The sequence below is a fragment of the Bubalus kerabau genome, chromosome 13 (genome assembly GCF_029407905.1).
Source record: "Bubalus kerabau isolate K-KA32 ecotype Philippines breed swamp buffalo chromosome 13, PCC_UOA_SB_1v2, whole genome shotgun sequence".
NCBI lineage: Eukaryota > Metazoa > Chordata > Mammalia > Artiodactyla > Bovidae > Bubalus > Bubalus kerabau.
The window spans coordinates 32929983-32950905 of NC_073636.1; the positions used below are offsets into that span (position 1 = coordinate 32929983).

The following is a 20923-nucleotide window of genomic DNA, read 5'->3' on the forward strand; positions in this document are numbered from 1 at the left end:
TCTCTTTCACCTCTGGGTTATACTGCACATTCTATATGAACAAAGCAAAAGATGGAACTCTACAGACTGCCCACTGATCTTTTTTCCGGTCAGAAATCCTGCCGAGGGAGAGGGCACCCTCCTACTCTCTAACCCTAGGATATGGTCATAAACAAAATAGATCTATTTCTTACATGAGAAGCAAGTGACAATCTAACTGCAAATTCTTGAGAGTTCAGATTTAAGCACATCACATCCCTTTTAAGGTAACCTGTTGAACAATCTCAGTGCAAACTTGGACACAGTCTGCCTCCAAAGTCAAGTTGCTGACCGAACGCTGTGCCTCCAAAACTCCAAATCTGTGTCGTCCACCACAGTATCCACTGGTCACGTGTGACTTCTGAGCACTTGAAATGTGACTGGTTTGAACTGAAATGTACTGTACGTGTAAAATACACATTTTAAAAGACATCAAAATATAGATCAAATAAGTAGGCAGGTACAAATCAACTAAAAATGCAGATAACTTAAAAATACAAAATACACATGACATATATATGTATATATATATTTAGGTATACTTAGAGGAGGAGGGCATGGCAACTCACTCCAGTATTCTTGCCTGGGAAATCCCATGGACAGAGGAGCCTGGCCTGCTACATTGCATAGTGTCACAAAGAATAAAACACAACTGAAGCAACTTAGCCTGCTTATGGCTGATTCACATTGTATGGCAGAAACCAGCACAACGTTGTAAAGCAATTATCCTCCAATTGTGCGTCTACTCGGTCACTTAGTTATGTCACACTCTTTTGTGACCCCATGGACTGTAGCCTGCCAAGCTCTTCTGTCCATGGAATTTTCCAGGTGGGAATACCGGAGCAAGTTGCCATTTCCTTCTCCAGGGGATCTTCCAGACCCAGGGATGGTACCCATGTCTTTTGCACTGCAGGTGGATTCTTTACCTCTGTGCCATTGGGGAAGCCATCCTCCAATTAAAAATGAATTAAAAAAATATATATACAGATGAAGAAATCTCAAGGATATTATCTCAATGAAAGTCAATTTCATTCAGAGGTTCAGAGGAGACCTGTAATTTACAGGAGACCCCTGTTGGATTCCTGCGTCTGGAATATCTGAAGAAGGAATAGGCTACCCATTCCAGTGTTCTTGGGCTTCCTTGGTGCGTCAGCTGGTAAAGAATCCGCCTGCAATGTGGGAGACCCGGGTTTGATACCTGGGTTGGGAAGATCCCCTGGAGAAGAGAACAGCTACCCACTCCAGTTATTCTACCTTGGAGAATTCCATGGACTAACAGTCCATGGGGTCACAAAGAGTAGGACACAATTGAGAGACTAAGCACAGCACAGCACAAAGTATCAAAAATACGATCACAGGGACATGAAAGTGAAAGTCACTCAGTCGTGTCTGACTCTTTGCGACCCAATGGACTGCAGCCCACCAGGCTCCTCTGTCCATGGGGATTCTCCAGGCAAGAATACTGGAGTGAGTTGCATTCCTCTTCCAGGGGATCTTTTGAACCCAGGTATCCCACATTGCAGGTGAATTCTTTACCATCGGGGCCACCGCGGATGCCCTTTGATACATTTAGCCAGATACGTTATTACAATTTACTTGCTCTGTTGCCTTTTACCATTTTAATAGAGCTACTAGAAAATTCTTATTACGTAGGTGACTTTTATTTCTATTGGACAGCATTAGTTTAAAAGCACAGCACTGGGAATTCTCCAGGGAGTTGAACAGATCTGGATGGAGGCTGGGTGGATGCAAACTCAGGGTGAAAGGAACTGAGACCAGGATGCAGCAGAGGAGGAAACGGGTGAAGCAAGAGCAGGATCTCAGCACTTAGGCCTCAAAGAGCTGGTAACCAGCACCTCCAATTGCACCTGGAGATGAACCCACAGTAAGCAGAGGGCCTGTTTGTTTTGCTCCTGGCAACGAAACCCAGCTGGCTCCACCCCATCAGAGTTTGCCAGATGCTTCTCAAGCACGTTGTCTAATAAAGCCTGGTCAGGGCAACATCCTGAATCATGCAGCAAGGTGCTTTATCTAAAAAGAGCAGCAGCTCTTCCCCCAGGTCAGTACCATTTTCCAGAGACTTTTTGGGGTCTGAGGTTCAGTTCAGCCTTTGCAGCCTCTTCGCATAATGGACTTGGGTCCTGGGCTTCCATGTCTTGCCCCTCTAACCTTGCTTGTCTAACCTTTGCCCCCAGCCTCCATCACTTGCCTCTCTGATGGGATTTTGTTCTGGCAGTACCTTGGTGAAATTTACAAACCTGCTCATCAGGATTTCTGAGTGCGTTTTAGACCTCAAAACACAATATCTGGCTATCTGAGTGACTGGAGGTTTAGTTGGTTTTGTGGTTTTATGTTCCTATTCTTTTTTATTTTCCTTTTATGTAAAGAATTAGTTTACCTGTTGCTCTATTTGGTTGCATTGAATTATATAGTCTGTTGTCTTGGTCCTTTTAAGAAAAGCTGAGTGTGGGATGAATTGCGAGATTGGAATTGACATCTACACACTATTGACACTATGCATAAAATAGATAATTAATGAGAACCTTCAGTGCTCTGTGGTGACCTAAATGGGAAGGAAATCCAAAAATGAGTGGACATACATGTAGCTGATTTATTTTGCTGTACAGTAGAAACTAACACAACACTGTAAAGCAATTATACTCAAATAAAAAGAGAGAGAAGCTGAGCAAAATATGTTAATCCTGTGTGTGTAGAGAATTTGCCCTCCTAGATTTTGTGACTGTGGGGACTTGTCTCGGACCTGCCAAGAGTTTATGGCACAACATGGACTTTGACAATGACAAGGAGTTCAGATTAATTATGACACCACTTAAGTGACTGGGACTGGCTTAAGAGTTCTTTCCAAACATGGCTGGAGGTAAACCGTGAAGAAGGCAAGCTTGGCCCTTGACCATCTCCCGCCCTGGCCTTGTCTCCTCTCCCATCTCTACCTGAAGAGCTCTATTTATTCTGTTTATTGATTCCTTTCTGCTTTTGTGTAAACCAATGCATATGGAGAACTTGCCCTGTTCCCTTTTCTAGGGAGGAGATATCTCACTGCCTTCTCTCCTAGTGAAGGATCTGATAGCCTCGTTCACCCAAAACTGATGGTAAATAAGGATATTAACTGTCTGAGTCCTCTCCGTTGAGTTTTAGTTGCCTTTGCTTCAGACCCTAAGATGAGGAAAGTCTGCATTTCGAAGGGATAAATATCAGTGAACGCTGATCAAGAGGGCTGGAAACTAATTTCAGGTATCAGCATTATGCTCACAGGGAGCAGTTCATAGGGAGGAGAACTGTTACCTTATTCTTCAACCAGAGAAGCTGACATCTTCAAAACTATTCCCAGGGGCCACCAAGCCAACTTTGTGTGCAAAACTGGGCTGAAGTCTCTAGTTAACTGGTGTCTTCTGTAATTAACTACTGTCTGCTTCCAATCATACAGAGATTAGGTTTCAATGACCTGTGGACATGTGACCATTTGCTGAGTTTAAGATTGCAATCCAACTTTCAAAGTTATTTAGTATCAAAGAAAGCAGTCTTTCAGATGAAGATGATATTAACATAATCTTGGTGAATATCTTTTTAATGCCATTCATATATTTGTGGTAATTTCTTAAATTTTTTTCTGGTTTCTGAAATGTTACTTGTCTACTGTTTTAGGAGAGGTAATTTATTTTTTTATTTTTGTATTGGGGGTATAGTTGCTTTACAATATTGTGTTAGTTTCTACTGAATAGCAAAGTGCATCAGCTATACACATACACAGATCACTTCCCACCTCCCCCTATTCCCCCTCTAGGTTGTCACAGAGCACCGAGCTGAGCTTCCTGTGTTACACAGCAACTCCCCACTAGCTATCTATTTTACACAGAGTATATATGGGGGTTTCCCAGGTGGCTCAGTGGTCAAGAATCACCTGCCAAGCAGGAGATGCAGGTTCCATCCCTGGGTTGGGAAGATCCCTTGGAGAAGGAAATGGCAACCCACTCCAGTGTTCTTGCCTGGGAAATCCCATGGACAGACGAGCCTGGCAGGCTACAGTCCAGAGGGTTGCAAAAGAGTCAGACACATTTTAGCGACTAAAACAACAGTGTACATATATCAATCCCAATCTCCCAGTTCATCCCTCCTTTGTCCCCCACTGCCATGTTTCTGTTCCTGCCTGCAAATAGATTCATGTGTACCATTTTCTAGATTCTATATATATGTTTAATATGATATTTGTTTTTCTCTTTCTAACTTATATCACTCTGTATGACAGACTCTTGATCCATCCACATTCCTACAAATGACCCAATTTCATTCCTTTTATGTCTGAATAGTAGTCCATTGTATATATGTGCCACATCTTCTTTATCCATTGATCTGCCCATGGACATTTCGGTTGCTTCCATGTTCTGGCAGTTGTAAATTGTGCTGCAATGAACGTTGAGATGCATGTGTCTTTTTAAAATAATGGGTCTTTTTCGGGGTATGTTTCTAGTAATGGGACTGCTGGGTCATATGGTAGTTCTATTTTTAATTTTTGAAGGAATCTTCATACTGTTCTCCATAGTGGCTGCATCAATATACATTCCCACCAACAGTGTCGGAGGGTCCCCTTTTCTCCACACCCTCTCCGTTTATTGTTTGTGGACTTTTCACTGATGGCCATTCTGACTAGTGTGAGGTGATACATGATTGTAGTTTTGATCTGCATTTCTGTAATAATGAGTGATGTTGTACACAGTTTTCTTTTTTTCCTATTTACTGTGGTTGACTTCACTGGTTTTATTAAGCTATGTGCGTGCTCAGTGGTGTCCGACTCTTTGTGACCCCATGGACTGTAGCCCGCCAGGCTCTGTCCATCGGATTTCCCAGGCAAGAGTACTGAAGTGGGTTGCCATTTCCTTCTCCTTATTAAGCGAATGTAACTATTAATAAGAGGCAATGAGTGGACATTAGTGACTTTTAGACTGTAGGGACGTAGGGGTCTGTGTGTATCCTAGAGAGTATTATGGGTTACACTTGGCAGTCTTGACAGCCCGGCCGTGTTCTCTTCCTTTACATCATGAAACTCTATTAATCATTTCATATATTTAATAGCAGATGTTTAGATACTTAGTGTTGCTAAAAAAAATTTAGAAACCCCATTGCTCATAAAAGTAGCTGCATTTGAAGTAGCCAGTTAAGAAAACTATACTTCTTTTCCAAGTTTAGGCAGCTACATATTTGAATACTTATTCTTTCCTGTCTTTTACCATTTGGGTGAGGGTTGGCCTTGACTTTTGTTTTTTTTTAATTCCTTCATCTGAAATACTCTGATCCTCATTTTCCAGAATTTTGAATAACTTATACAGAAGTCATTTTATCAAGTTAGACTCAATTTTAAATATGCATGGAACTTAATGTAGCTTCATTTGGGAATGGTAGTATAAATTTTCACTAACCTTTTTAAAAGCATGTAAAGATGGACTATTAGCTTTGCAAAAGTAGCTTTAATTATTTTCTTCTTGATCCTAGGTATTGTTATAGGAAATAACTTGTTATTGAAGCATCACACAACAGTTACATTTTTTTAAAAAAAAGGAGGTTATAAGAGAGAAAGTACTGCTGAAATTAGTAAATAGAATAGAAGTGTAATTAAGCATATCTATTTTGACTTTTAGTAAACATATATAATGAATAAGAACTTGCTTTAACACTGTTAAGCAGAAACACTTTGAATAAATCATCCCTCATACATTTAAGTGATTGAAGGAAAAGATATTTTTTTCTCAATACTATCACCAGGGGACTTCCCTAGTAGTCCAGTGGTTAAGACTCCACACTTCTAATGCAGAGGACATGGGTTCGATCCCTAGCCAGGGAACTAAGGTCTCACATGTCGTGTGGCCAAAAAAATAAAAATAAAAATAAATTATCACCAGTTTGTGTGCAATTCAGTATGCCATCTTTTTTTAAGTGTATCAGCTGTGTCATAGTACAGTTGAAACCTGCAATAATCCAACTTAGACACATGGCATTTGTAGCTAAGTACACCTGAAATAATGTTTATGAACAGTGTCCCCAGGGACCAGGAAAAATTAAAATGACTTTTTAAATGTGTTTCATTTTTTTTTTTGCGGAGAACAGCAGCCTCCCCTGGGACTGGCTGTCTTAAATACTGTGTGGTTCTCACAGTGCCTGCTGGGCAGTGTCAGCAGCATGAAAAAGCTTATACTCCAAAGCAGCTGAATAGTAAAAACATATTTATCATTAAAAATCCAAAATAAATGATAATGGTATGACTTCAAAGAAGCTTTTTCCACCCATGTCCAAACAATGCTGTTTGGACACAAACAGCATTTGGGATGATAGAATATTTTGTTTTTATTCTCAAAGATAATTTATACTCCAAATGAAGGTACATAGTAAATTTAACATAGACTTGCCCTCACCTTCCCTCAAGGAAATATGTTAGGCTTTAAAACTGCTTTCAAGGTAATAAGTATTTTACCACATGGAATAATATAAAAAATTTATTTTTTAATTTTAAGGAGACTTTCAAACTTTAACGTTGCTAGGCCTTGGAAGACACTTCTGTGCGAACCTTTCCATAATAGTTGGAAAAGGAAGAACATTGTTGAAAGAATGTTATTTTTCAACAGTTTACTGCATAATGTTTACAAAAGTAAGAAGAATATGCTGTTACGTGAAGAGAACCTTGTATTATGAAAGCCCAGCCTAGATTGTCTTTCCTTTTATGAAGTCGAGAGTTAATTAAATGCCATGGAAACACATTTGTATTATATAAATCCCTTCAGTACTTGGAAGAGAACAAACATATTTAAGGCAAATTTTTGCTTTAAAATTATACCACCCCTCTCACTGATTGCAAATTCATCTAAATTACTCATAACACAAATGTTTGTAAGAGATTTCAGCTTGCCTAAGTGCTATGTATATTATGGTTTATATTTCCATTTTAATGAAAACCATGTGAATGTGTAAAATATAACAAAAGTAGCATTTTCAAAACCCGAACATGGGGATTTTCAAAAAAGCAAATTTTGTTAATTCTGATCATCCAATGAAGTCTCTGTGGGCCTTCTAAACACATAGTACATTTTAGCCCAATTTTTCTCCACCTTTGTCACCCTAATGTGACAGCTTCTATATAATATTATTTTGAGCCCTTATCATGTGCTAGGTCTTACAGTAAATGTTATAAATATATTCCTTCATTTAATACCTAAAACCACCTGGAAGGTAAGTCTTACTATTTTAAGGATGAGAAGACTGAGGTTTAGAGAGGTTAAGAAACTTGCTCAAGGTCTGCTATACCAGGATCCCTGCCTGTGTATATTTACCAGTAAAGCTCAGTGTTGAGCTATTTTTTACTTATATTTTAATGTGTGATTTTCTCAGTAACTTTATTCCTGTCTAGAATTAGCCGTAGATGAATGTATAGTTTATTTTTAATGCTCTGAAAGTAAGCTGTAGATATAGTTAAAAAAAAAAAAAAGTAAGTTCATTTGTAGGTGTTTGTGCTTGGCTTTATCCTACTACTGAGACAAACTGTCTTACCTTTAACATCCTGTTCTTAAATGCTTACTACTACTACTACTTATTATTACAATTCCCTAAAATTTATTTTTCTTGCCTTCTCAGCAGAATAATTGAGTGATTAAAAAGCAGGCTTTTGAGATGAACAACAAGGTCCTACTATATAGCACAGGGAACTATCTTCAATAGACTGTGATAAACCATCATAGAAAAGAATATAAAAAATAATATATATGTGTGTGTGTGTATATATATGTACACATATATAACTGAGTCACTTTGCTGTACAGCAGAAAGTAACACAGCATTGTAAATCAACTATATTTCAATAAAATTTAAAAAAAAAAACTGGTGAAAACAGTGCTTTTCCAGAACAGTTCTTCAGAGCTATCTGAGAAGCTGTCTTTCAGGCTGTAGTTCTCAGCGGCTCAAATAAAACTCTTTTCTGTTCCTATTAACAAAAGAACAAGCTTTTCACATCATATTCAAACATTACAACAATGGGCCAGAAAAATTGTACAAAATATTTTAATTTCATGTAATTCACTACCACTTCCATAGCTCTTTCAACATTTCCCAAAACCAATCTCTAAATCCATACAATATGAAGAATTGACACTGTGCTTCCTTCATATTTCATCTAGATTGATCAACCTATACTAATCTATCTAGATGTAAAGGTAGTCAGAATTTGTATTGTAAAGGTTCCTGAGCCACCATGTGCAAGGACCACACCAGTATAGGAATACCTGTGGAATTACAAATTAAAACATGAAAAGAACCAAAAAGGGGCTGTTCAGCACCACTGGGAAACAGTATTTCATTATGCTTTCGAACCATGGTGCTGGAGAAGACTCTTGAGAGTCCCTTGGACAGCAAGGAGATCAAACCAGTCAATCCTAATGGAAATCAACCCTGAATATTCATTGGAAGGACTGATCCGGAAGCTGAAGCTCCAATAATTTGGCCACCTGATGTGAAGAGCTGACTCACTGGAAAAGACCCCGATGCTGGGAAAGACTGAGGATAGTAGAAGGGGGCGACAAAGGACGAGTTGGTTGGATGGCATCATGGACTCTATGGACATGAGTTTGAGCAAACTCTGGGAGATAGTGGAGGACAGAGGAGCCTGGCATGCTGCAGTCTGTGGGGTCACAAACAGTCAGACATAACTGAGTGACTGACCAGCAACAACTGCATTCATCTCTCTGAAGGGTTTTGACAAGTTGCTTTCCTCTCACAGTAATTTTGCCCCAGTCCCTCCTACACGTAAATGTTTATTTTTTTTAATGCCTTATCTTTAGTGGCCTTTGCCTCTTGACCAGAGATATGCTAACAGAGCTTAAATTATTTTAATTCAACAGTTGTTGTAGTTGTTTAGTCACTAAGTCATGACCAACTCTTTTGTGACACCATGGACTTGTAGCCAGCCAGGCTCCTCTGTCCATGGGCTTTCTCGGGGAAGAATACTGGAGTGGGTTGCCATTTCTTTCTCTAGAGTATCTTGCCAACCCAGGGACTGAACTTGCATCTCCTGCATTGGCAGGCGGATTCTTTACCACTGAGCCAACAGGGAAGCCCAGTTCACCAACCGTGAAATGCTTTTTCCAGAACCCTCTCCTCCCTATAAAGTCACTGATTTGAAATAAATATTTGTGATTCCACCAACCACTTTTTAAAAAATGTTATTTTATTGAAGTATAGTTGACTTACAATGTTGTGTTAATTTCTGCTATACAGCAAAGTGATTTAGTTATATACATATATACATTCTTTTTCATCTTCTTTTCTATTATGTTGAATAGAGGATGTTGAATATAGTTCCCTGTGCTGTGCAGTAGGACCTTGTCGTTTATCCATCCTGAATATGAGTTTGCATCTGCTAACCCCAGACTCTCACTCCATTCTCTCCCCAACCTGCCTCCCTTGGCAACCGCAAGTCTGTTCTCTCTGTCTGTGAGTCTGTTTCATAGATATGTTCATTTGTGTCATATTTTAGATTCCACATACAAGTGGAAATATATCTGGTCTCCAATCACTTTTTAATCATGCTCATGTGATGGCAATTTATTCTTTGTCTGGATCTAGAACATTTTCTGGAACTAGGTCTAGATTCCTGTGTGAGGGTCTAATAATAATCTCATTTGTCTTTTGGTTTTCTTTTTTGTAGTCATATGGAAAAGGAGCCAGAAGGAAAAACAGATTTAAAGGATCCGATGGGAGCACTTCTTCTGACACTACCTCAAATAGCTTCGTTCGTCAGGTAAAGGAGCTTTTTAATTCACAGTTTGAAGAAGTCTATGAAAATGAATTCAGTTCTGTTTTTTTAAGAGGTGGTTTTAACAGTGTCATCCCTATGATTTATATAGTCTTACTGTACTTACTTTTAATTGAAGTGAAAGTTGTTCCATTGAACGTCACAATCGTTCATTGTTCAGTCACTAAGTCATGTCTGACTCTTTGTGACCCCATGAACTGCACCACACCAGGCTTCCTTGTCCTTCATAATCTCTCAGGGTTGGCTCAAACTCATATCCATTGAGTCTGTGATACTATCTAACCATCTCATCCTTTGTCGCCTCCTTCTCCTCTTGCCTTCAGTCTTTCCAAGCATCAGGGTCTTTTCCAATGAGTCAGTGCTTCACATCAAGTGGCCAAAGTATTGGAGCTTCTTAATTAATATATTTAAATTTTAAGTGAGACTGTATGTTGTAATTACATTCTTTCCCAGCATGTTGGGGAAAGAGAAATGCAAACTTCATTACAAAGGATTTCTTCATAACAGTGAACTCCTGTAGAAATGATTCCAGGTTTGGGGGGTTCATTGGGGAAGTGAAAGTGGTGGTGGGGTCAGGGGGGTGTGGCAGGCATCCGTACCACCTGCTCTGAGTTGAGACAAGGGTGTTCCTCCAGCTGGAGTTTTCTTCTTCTCAGCTGGGGCTTGGCTTGGAAAAGAGATTAGCCCTGCCCTTGAAAAGGCCAAGGGTACCGAGGTCAAATAGAGCACAGGGTATCTTGGAGTCGTAATTGAAACTGCCTTTGGAGACAAAGCCTTTATCTCAGTTCGTGTGGGTTCTTGCTCAGGAGTTTGGGACTGCCCCCTAAGCAGTGTCAGGATCCCTAACATCAAAACACTCTTGTCCTTGGTTACAGAAAGAACTTTCATTCCCAGAGAAAGAGCAGAGGCAGCCAGATCTCTGAGGACAATAGGTTACAGGTGAGGCTAAAGTCTCATCAGGCACAGGTACACAAGCATCTTAAGCTGATGCTTGTCAGTGGCAAGGGAGATGTGGGAGGAGCTTGCTAGGGTGGCTCTGCTTTCCTGGCGCAAGGACCACCCTTTTAGTTAGCAGGCTCATAAATCATCTCTTGTCTGTGAGATCTCACTCCTGGAGATGATGATCGGCTGCCATGAGAGCTGCTCCGTCTCTGTTGGAAAGGAAACCATTTCCTCACTACTTTTCGGGTCCTTTCCCCTTGTCTTTCCCCCAAGTTAGTTAGCAGCTGTTCAGCCCAAACATGTTGACCTGTTACATTCATGGGGACTTTGTTTTTGGCTGGTCGCTGCCTCCTTCCACTTTTCCGACACAGACAAAGGATGACCCGAGTTCAGTCATCCGCTCCCTGCATCAAAGGCACCAACGGTAAGTCTGAGTAACCTCAGTAACTTTCCAGGCAACTGGAAAAACTCTGGTTCTGGTCTCTGCAACCTAGGATGTATTTTGGTTGCAGGAAGTTAGAAAAAGACAGCTGGTTAAGAAGGAGCGGAACTTTTGTGGCTCCAAGACATTTAGAAATAGAAAGGAAGATGAAGCTACATGAGGGACCACGTTCTGGTGGTGGCAGAGTTGCTGGGCAGGGTGTGATGGGCACTAAGGGTGTGTGTGTTGGCCTGATGTTGTCGTGGGTAGAATTCAGGTGTCCTGGGTCTAAGTCAAGAGCCTCAAACTTGGCTTAGGTGAGCCCGTTAAAGGAAAATCACCCAAGGCCTTTCCCATTTCAAGCCTCCATATTTATTCTGCCATTGGGACTGGGAGATTGACCCTGGAGGGCTAGAATCCACACTCTGAGTAATCATCTCAGGACTGAAGACTGAAGGATCTGAAGCAGAAAGAAATAAGCTTCTTAGGAAACAGAGGCTGCAGCAAAGCCCTGCAGAGTGACAGGTAGCTGGTCAAAACTGCACGGAAAGAAAAACTGCAGTGTTTCTAGTGAGCAAAGATACTGTGATAGAAATAAATTGGGACTCATTGAACTCTAAAAATATCTTTTTAAGACAGTTGTTGGGCACCATTTTCCACTTGTCCCTTTGACTCTGAATTCTCCTTTCATGAAGTTTTGGTAACTTAATCCATAGGGATTGCTACAGTGCGTATAGTAACTGGACTTTGGTTTTCCTTCCGATAACTTTTGCGTTGTGTTCTTGGTGATATATGAGATTATGTGCATGAAACAGTTATAAATGATAAAGAGAGCTACCAAGTGACTTAGTATTAATTTAAATATATATTGCCAAAACATATGTGAGCATGTAAGCAGATTGGAAAAAAGACTATCCTAAAAGTTTGTCTCCTTGAAATAAAGGTGTAGCTCTTTGAATCTCAGTGTAATGAGGTGCTTGCTGTGACCTAGATTTGGGGTATAATTATATAGGCATCATGAACCCCAAGGTGCCCCGTTGATCCTGTCACAGAAGGATAACCAGGATCTTTGGCAAGAATGCTGAGTCAGACATTATATTTTTTCCTTGGATAATTTATTCTCTATTCTGTTAGACTCACGTTCATATTTTGCGATCATTTGAAAATAAGCATAAGCCACCCTGGCATTACTAAATATTTAATGGATTAAAGTTTAACTGGAGGATTTGCAGAAATGCAGGGTAGGTGGTAACAATAAGTATGTGTTACATTAAATCATTTGAAAGTACTCCTTCTCAATGTTTCCTTCTTATCACGTGTAGTTGTTTTGTTAAACAGGTGACCCGCATCTGAATTCATTACTTGTCTGTGGCGAGAGTTTGTGTATCATCGGTATTGGAATGGTGTTTTGTCAATAAAACCGGGTTCTATTTAAAAATATAATTAGGTTTTTTTCCCCTGACCTTGAATTAAAAATAATTTCCATGTAATTTTGAAAACAAACATTTTCACAAACTGCATATGATGAAGACTTTAAAGTACTTGGGAAACACCAGGTACTTTGAGGTGGTCTTAAAGATAATGAGATTTAAATATTTAAGAGGTTGAAAATGTGCACATTTTACATAAAGAAAAGGATTCTTTTTTTTTTTTAATTAAGAGAGTGTCCAAGAGTTTATTATAGATTGAATTGGGAACCCTCCCAGAGTTCATAGGTTGAAGCCCTAATTGCTGATGTGACTGTACTTGGCAGTTAAGGTAGTAAAGAGGTAATTAAGGTTAAATGAGGTCATAAGAGTGGGGACCTAATCTGATGCCCCTATAAAGAAGATGCCCCAAGAATGTGCGTGCACAAGAAATAGGCCATTGAGAGGACAGTGGGGAGAAGGTAGGTGTCCCTGAGCCAAGAAGAAAGATCTCAGCAGCAAACAACCCTGCCAGCACCATGGCCTTGAACTTCCAGCCTCCAGACTGTAAGAAAATACATTTCTGTTGTTCTGTTATGGCAGCCCTAGTAAACTAATACAATTATCTACATATGTAGACAGTTGGGCTTGAAAGTAGATCTATTTTTTTCTTTAAAAAATATTATTTTTAATTTTAATATAATTTTAAAAGGTTTTAAAAAATAACTGTAAAAGCCTTATTTTTAACTTTTAAAATTTTAATGTTTAAACATTCTTGGCAATTCCCTGGCAGTCCATGGTTAGGACTCAGGATTTTCATTGCTGAGGAACCAGGTTCAATCCCTGGTTCGAGAACAAAGATCCCACAAGCTGAATGGTGCAGCCAAAACAAAAATTTTAATTAAAAAGATAATAAGCATTCTTATTGATATGTAACATATATACTGAAAAATACACAAATTGTAAGTGTTCAGTCTGAGATCTCACAAAGTGAACTAACTGCCAGGTCAAGAAATAGGTATCAGTATTACTAGCACCCAAGATGCCCCCTTTGACCTCTATCAGTAATTCTTCCTTCATGCTAAAGGTAAGCAAACACTGTCCCTCCTTCTGAGACCATAATTCACTTGGCCTCTTTTGTGGATTTTGTATAAATGGAGTTGTTTTCTGACTAAATTCTTTAATTCGAACTTACCATTGTTACATTCATCTATGTTGTATGTTTCAATAACTGGCTCATTTTCCTTGCTGTACGGTATTTCATTGGGTGAACATGCCACAATTGGTTTATCTCCCCTACTGTTACTGGACTTTGAGTCATTTCCAGTTGGGGTTATTGACAGCCATGCTGTGACGTGCATTCCTGTATCTTCCTGTGATCTTATATGTGAATACATTGTTGTTCATTGAATAGACTGCTGGGTTATATGTGTAACTCAAGTACATACTGCAGAACATTTATCCAAAGGAATGCACCAATTTGCACTCGCTCAAGCAGTGGAGAACAGTATTTGTTGTTTCATAGTTTCACCCACACTTGGTATTGTCAATGATTTTTCATTTCAGTCATTCTTACAACAGATAGGGTAGTCATAGCTCATTGTGGTATTAATATCCATGTCCTTGATAACAAAGCCATAGTTTACCTGTGGCTGGATCTAGGGTGTATTGTGTGATATAAATATGTGTCATTGTGTGGCATATACTTATAAATGTATGAAGAAGTGAAGTGAAGTCGCTCAGTCGTGTCTGACTCTTTGCAACCCCATGGACTGTAGCCTACCAGGCTCCTCTGTCTTGCCTGGAATTTTCCAGGCAAGAATACTGGAGTGGGTTGCCATTTCCTTCTCCAAGGGATCCTCCCAACCCAGGGATCAAGCCCAGGTCTCCTGCATTGTAGGCAGACACTTTTGCCATCTGAGCCACCAGGGAAGTCTGTATTTATATATGTAAATGTATTATAAAATATATAAATATGTATATATAAATTTAGAATCTGAACAGTCATATGAGAGTATTTTGTTACTCTCTATGGTAAATGGCCCATTAGTCATTGTAATCAGGCCTATAGCTGTTTGTTGGAAAATTAGAACTATTGGTTGGAATATGTTGGAACATATTGAAATATGATAGAAGATGAGAAGGAAAGAAGGCTACAAGTAGAAAGGAAAAAGCATGGTTTCTTTTTTGCAAACTTTTAGTTGTATATTTCTGACCATCATGTGTTTGTGTTGCTCTAAGGAATTCTTCCAGCTTCCCTCATAGCTCAGTTGGTAAAGAATCTGCCTGCAATGCAGGATGCCTGGGTTTGATTCCTGGGTTGGAAAGATCCCCTGGAGAAGGAACTGGCAACCCACTCAAGTATTCTTGCCTAGAGAATCCCTATGGACAGAGGAGGCTGGCAGGCTACAGTCCACAAGAGTCGGACACAACTTAGCGACTAAACCACCACCAAATAATTCTTTCAGAAGATTCATTAGTCTTAAGGAGCAATTGCTTATAGATATGTTTCTGCTTTAGGTCCACAAACAGGATAACAGCTACGGTAAAAGAACTTTTCTTTTCTAGATCAGAACACCATTGTGTTGGTTGACCAGTTCGCCCTAAGCTAACCAAATAATGCAGCTCTGGTTCTTCAAATCATCAACCTATTTAAAGTCCATGATATTCCAAAGATGGGGATGAGAGAGGCTCTTTCCCTCATGAGCTTAGTTCATTTCTCCCAGGACGTGGTTTCCATGCTGAAGCTCAGGGAAGGGTCTGAGTTCTGATCAGTGAGAGTCACTGTTCACTGAGGTTCACATCACAGTCATGGTCCACACAGATTGTTGGCTGTGTGAGGCTGATATCAGTGGGGTTTCCCATGGGCTGTGTAAGGTTCTACTCTGTGTAAGGTGGTTGCAAAGTAGCAGCCTAGATGACCTTGGATATCAAATATTTCAAAGATTGAACTCCTTTTCGGAAACTGCAAGGAGGAACATCAATTAGAAGGAAAGTTAACTATGGTTGATCTGTTTGCTTTTTAAGTCTCATTCCTTTGTGTTGTACTTAAAATGTTACCGAGATACAAGATAGTTTCATTACGTACTGAACTTAGAATTTCCATAGTTCTATGTTATGTAAATTATGATGTTAGCAAATTTATATCAAAGGTTTTTCTTCAAGAAGAAGATTAGTTTTTACTGTCAGTTTGACTTTCTTTGTAAATAGGTATGGGCGTGGGAGACAGGCTAAACATTTATAGAAAATGCCAGCAAAGGTATTTTTGACTAGTTAGAATTCACCCCTAGATATGATTAGCTTACTTCCTTGTAACATTAACACGTGTAAAAAAGTATGATGGTGACTAGGTGAAATGAGGCAGGAAGAGAATTTTTTTTAAATGGAGGAGCTTAGATGCTCGGATGTGGGTCTGCCATTTCAAAGGTCATTTGTGTTAGTATGTGGTGCATAATTAATGCTCTGTGTTAAAGTATCTGCTGTTTACAGCATGCGTTTTGGAAAAGGTACTTTCTATAATTTACAGGGAAGGTATTTTGTATCTTCCTTCTACAACGGATGGCGCTTCTGCAGTCTAGTCTCATCTTCCCACTGACTGGAACCGTGTTTGCCTGGCAGATTTTCCAAGTTTGGATGAAAAGATGTTTAGTGTTGTAGGATACATATGTTCTTGCTTCACGAGTGCCATACCAGCCTTTTAAAAAGTGAGTTTATACCAACCTGGACATTTGTTTCAATACATTTTTTATATTCATTTAAAAAAAGAGAGAAGCAGGATAGTGATAAGAGGCTGGGCTCTGAAGCCAGTCTGAGTCTGGGTTCTGCCTCTGTTATTTACTAGCTGGCCCTTGGACGAGTGGCTTCATCTCTGTGTACTCAGCATCCTCATCTGGGAAATAGTGGCCGCATCAAAAGTTGGTTGTAAGGATCACATGAGTAAAAACTGGTAAATTGCTTAGAACGGTACCTGCTATCTAGTTAATACTGTTTTGTTGTTGTTGTTCAGTCACTAAGTCATGACTCTTTGTGACTCCATGGACTGCAGCACACCAGGCTCCTCTGTCCTCCACTGTTGCCCAGGGTTTGTTCAAATTCACGTCCACAGGGTCAGTGATGCTATCTAACCATCTTGTCCTCTGCCACCCCTTTCTCCTTTTGCCTTCAATCTTTCCCAGCATCAGGGTCTTTTCCAGTGAGTTGGCTCTTTGTATCAGGTGGCCAAAGGATTGGAGTTTCAGGTTCAGCATCAGTCCTTCCAATGAATGTTCAGGATTGATTTCCTTTAGGATTGACTGGTTTGATCTCCTTGCTGTCCAAGGGACTCGCAAGAGTCTTCTCTAGCACCACACTTCAAAAGCATCAATTCTTTGGTGCTCGGCATTCTTGATGAAATATTTAATAGTTTATTTAAGTTTATTTATTTAGTTAATATTTAAGAGTTTATTATTCTTACTTATAAACATTATTCCATATTTAGAACATTGGTTAAAACCTGAATGAAAAATAGACCACAGCAGAGGAAGTTATAATGGTTGTTGTGTATATTCTATCTATAGCTCCATTTTACAAATGAGACAAATAAGACCCAGAGAGGTAACTCATCCACAGTCACATGACAAGTAAGGTTGGAATCCAGGGGGCTGATTCTGAATCTGTGCTGTCATTGATGATGCTACAGTCCTTTGTAACAAAGGTCAAAATGAAAATCAGTTGCAAGTGCTTCCTTCTTTCAGCCAAAGAAGATGTGGAGAAAGATTCCTACCAGTGTTTTTAGGATGAATCCAAAGGTATTCTCTTAACTTCCTTACAGGAAGGTGAGGATGTCACTAGCATTGTCGGTTTTCCCTCGCATCATGATTTTAAAAAGAAGACAGTGTCATTTCCCTCTTCTTTCCTCAAAAGTTGTGCAGATTCCCAGTTGGTGTCACCATTTTGCAGACTCTGTCACTCTTACTGGTCCCTGAGAAATATGACTGGAAGAGTGTCTATTTTTTCCTTCCTACTATGAAAGTCACAGAAACAGGCACTTTTTGGAATTGTGAAAGTCTGTTTTTTTCCCTCAGTTTTTTGAAAAGATAAATTTGAAAATGAACTCAACTCTGAATCACCTGCAGTATCATGCCATTGGTTTTGAGGTTTAACTGAGGCTGATGTTGGCCCATAAATCATTCTTACTGTGAATTTGGGTAAAGTTAGACACATATACAGCACCTGGGTTTAACATCAGACTCTTTTAGAAATTTTTTTTGGAGGGGGGTTCATTAGGGCCTGTGCTTTGTAACTGCTGCTGCTAAGTCACTTCAGTCGTGTCCGACTCTGTGCGACCCCATAGATGGCAGCCCATCAGGCTCCCCCGTCCCTGGGATTCTCCAGGCAAGAACACTGGAGTGGGTTGCCATTTCCTTCTCCAATGCATGAAAGTGAAAAGTGAAAGTGAAGTCGCTCAGGCGTGTCCGACTCTTCGCGACCCCATGGACTGCAGCCTACCAGGCTCCTCCGCCCATGGGATTTTCCAGGCAAGAGTACTGGAGTGGGGTGCTATCGCCTTCTCCAGTGCTTTGTAAATAGGCACTTTAATTTTAATTTACTAACGGGTGAAAACTGTTAAACATGACTTATAGGCACCATAATTAGAATTAATGAAGATTTTTGCTCAGAGTGTTCATGTCCTAAAAGTTATTTAATATATCAAGCTGTGGTTATCTTGGATTTATTATTAAGATAATTAAGATATCCAGGCTGTCTTTGATTATAGTATAAAGTCTTCGTACTCTTTGGCTCTGTGCTGTGAACAGATCCATCAATAAGAGAACTTCATTTCTCATAATAATAAACCTGGAAAAGCTACAGTAGTTAAAATCCTTTGGATTTCGTGCCCAGCATAAATTTCTAGTTGATGAAGATAATTAAGTTTTCATAGAAATTAGCTGTTTCCTCCCAACTTCATCTAAAGAAAGGAAAAAAAAAATCTGAGTTTCTGTTGTCAGAGATGCAGAGGGAGAGAGGAGAGCTGGTCATTTATTTTTACATCAGTACCTAAGCAAGTAAATTAATTTACTGGAAGAAAAATAGGAGGGCAGAAGCAGCAAGGCCTGCTGGCATTGAAGGATAGAACATTTGTGCTGTTCTTTTTAGGAGATTGTGCAAGAATGGCTAACTGTATAAATTATTGGATTCTGCCAAGGTCAGGAAGAACTATGTACATCTGCAAGGAAGTGCTAGTCATCAAAGTGAAAAGCAGCTTGTTGGGGGTGGCAGTGTTAGTAACTGCTTATTCGGTCCCACTACTTCTCTCTTCTACCCTCTTCTCTTCTTCCTCTCTTGATAATTCTTCATTTTCTTAAAGACATGTTCTCCCTGGCTATGTTTATGTACCTGGCAGTATTCCTAGGATGAACACCAAATGGTAAGGGGATAACTGCCAGCTAGCTTTATTTTAATGATCCCTCAGCCTGGAAGCTTTCATTCGGGGTTCAGGGTACCCGGTCCTCCGAACTCTCAGCTGTACTCTGCCAAGTGTATCCAGGACTCACCAGCTCTTCCCACCTAATTTTGATAGGTCACCCTAGAGTACCAACTGGGCTTTCCTGGTGGCTCAGATGGTAAAGAATCTGCCTGCAATGCAGGAGACCTGGGTTCAATCCCTGGGTTGGGAAGATCCCCTGGAGAAGGGAAAGGCTACCCACTCCAGTATTCTTGCCTGGAGAATTCCATGGATAGAGGAACCTGGCGGGCTATAGTCCATAGAGTCACAAAGAGTTGAACACAACTGAGTGACTAACACACACAAGAGTACCAACTAGAGTCCTTTGTGCAGAAAGTTGAACCTTAGAAATCAACAAGTCTTCTTGGACTTTGTAAGACGCATCATTATTTGAAGGGAGTGGGTGGGAGGAGGTTCAAGGGGAGGAACTTTGCAACTAATCTCGGATTTTGCTCATCAACCTGTGTATGCTACGATTGTCAGGAAGTAATCCTATCACGTATAAGGGCTTCCAGGATACAAATCAGGATGACAAAATGGAATGAACCACACATTTAACAGAAGGTTGCATGACGCTTTTCGGAACACGGTATTCTAAACACATTCCATTGCTTTCCAGTACCATGTTCTTGGAGCTGCTATTTTAGACCTTTTCTTCGTTCCGATTGGCTTTAAATATGAATGATTAATCACAGAGACACACAGTCTATTTTTTGGTTTTTGTTTTGCAGAAGACAGATTAAACTGTGATAATGATTACAGACTCCAGGCCTGTGTGGACTGATATGTTTAAGGTTGGGTAAATCTCTCAGCCCTGAAATACTGGCTTGTTGCCGTGTTAGGCTGTATTCATCACAAACACAACTATAAATAATAATGCAGTAGATTTATTGCCACTGTGATTTCCTGTAAATGTCTTTATATCTTATTAAGTATTCATTTAGATTTTGTGAATGGCAGAATTGGTTCTGAGTTCTCTTAAGAATTTTCCTTAAATATGGCAGTATAAGAATATTGAGCCTTATAAAACAGTTCTCTGTCCTTTCCATGGTATATGCCTTTATGTTACTGAGAATGTTGTACATTTTTGAGTTGACATAAGTAATTTAGAAAGTATTTTTTAAATGTTTGATTTTGTACTTCAACAAATCACTAGCCTTAACATGTCTTTTTAAAAAATTTATTTTGAATTAAAGGATGATTGATTTACAATATGTTATTGGTTTCTGCCATACATCAACATGAATCAGCCACAGGTATACATATGTTCCCTCCCTCTTGAACCTCCCTCCCATCTCCCACCCCATCCCACCCCTCTAGGTAGTCACAGAGCACCAGACTGAGTTCCCTGCATCATAGAGCAAATTCTCACTGGCTGTTTTACATATGGTAATGTATATGTTTCCATGCTATTCTCTCAATTCATCCCACAATCTCCTTCCCCCACTGTGTCCACAATTCTGTTCTCAGTCTGCACCTCCATTGCTTCCTTGCTAATTGGTTCATCAGTCTTTTTGAAGATACTTTTTGTAGCGGAACAAGGGCATGGTTCTATACCAGTCTTCCTCATTTTCAGTTTGTTTTCATGTATTTGGAACACTTACCCTGTAAACTAGGTATGATTAAGGTTCCTCATTATTAAAATAATTTTGTGGATTGACACAGTTTTTTATCTTTGCCTATCTTTTCCCCACAGAGTTAAAAATATCAGTTTACAACCCAGAATCATTTCTGCAGGTGTTCTGAGATTTTAGACTCTGAGATACGTTTCAAATTATAATATACTTTCCTTTTATGCCCCATTTTCTTCCATTAATATTCGTCTTCTGCTTGACCAGTCCATG

At 39.7% G+C, this 20923-nt stretch overlaps 1 protein-coding gene across 4 annotated transcripts in view; it reads left to right on the top strand.

The window, feature by feature from the left end:
- Positions 1–20923, top strand: part of CACNB2 (calcium voltage-gated channel auxiliary subunit beta 2) — a 428799-nt gene that overhangs the window by 3320 nt on the left and 404556 nt on the right. The window contains exon 2 of one of the 4 annotated variants that reach the window (XM_055543950.1): positions 9719–9811. In XM_055543950.1, the coding sequence (XP_055399925.1) occupies positions 9719–9811 (93 nt within the window). Of the gene's footprint in view, positions 1–9718; positions 9812–9956; positions 11193–20923 lie in introns of those variants that run through there. The other 3 variants (XM_055543956.1, XM_055543954.1, XM_055543953.1) reach the window with 3 other exon arrangements.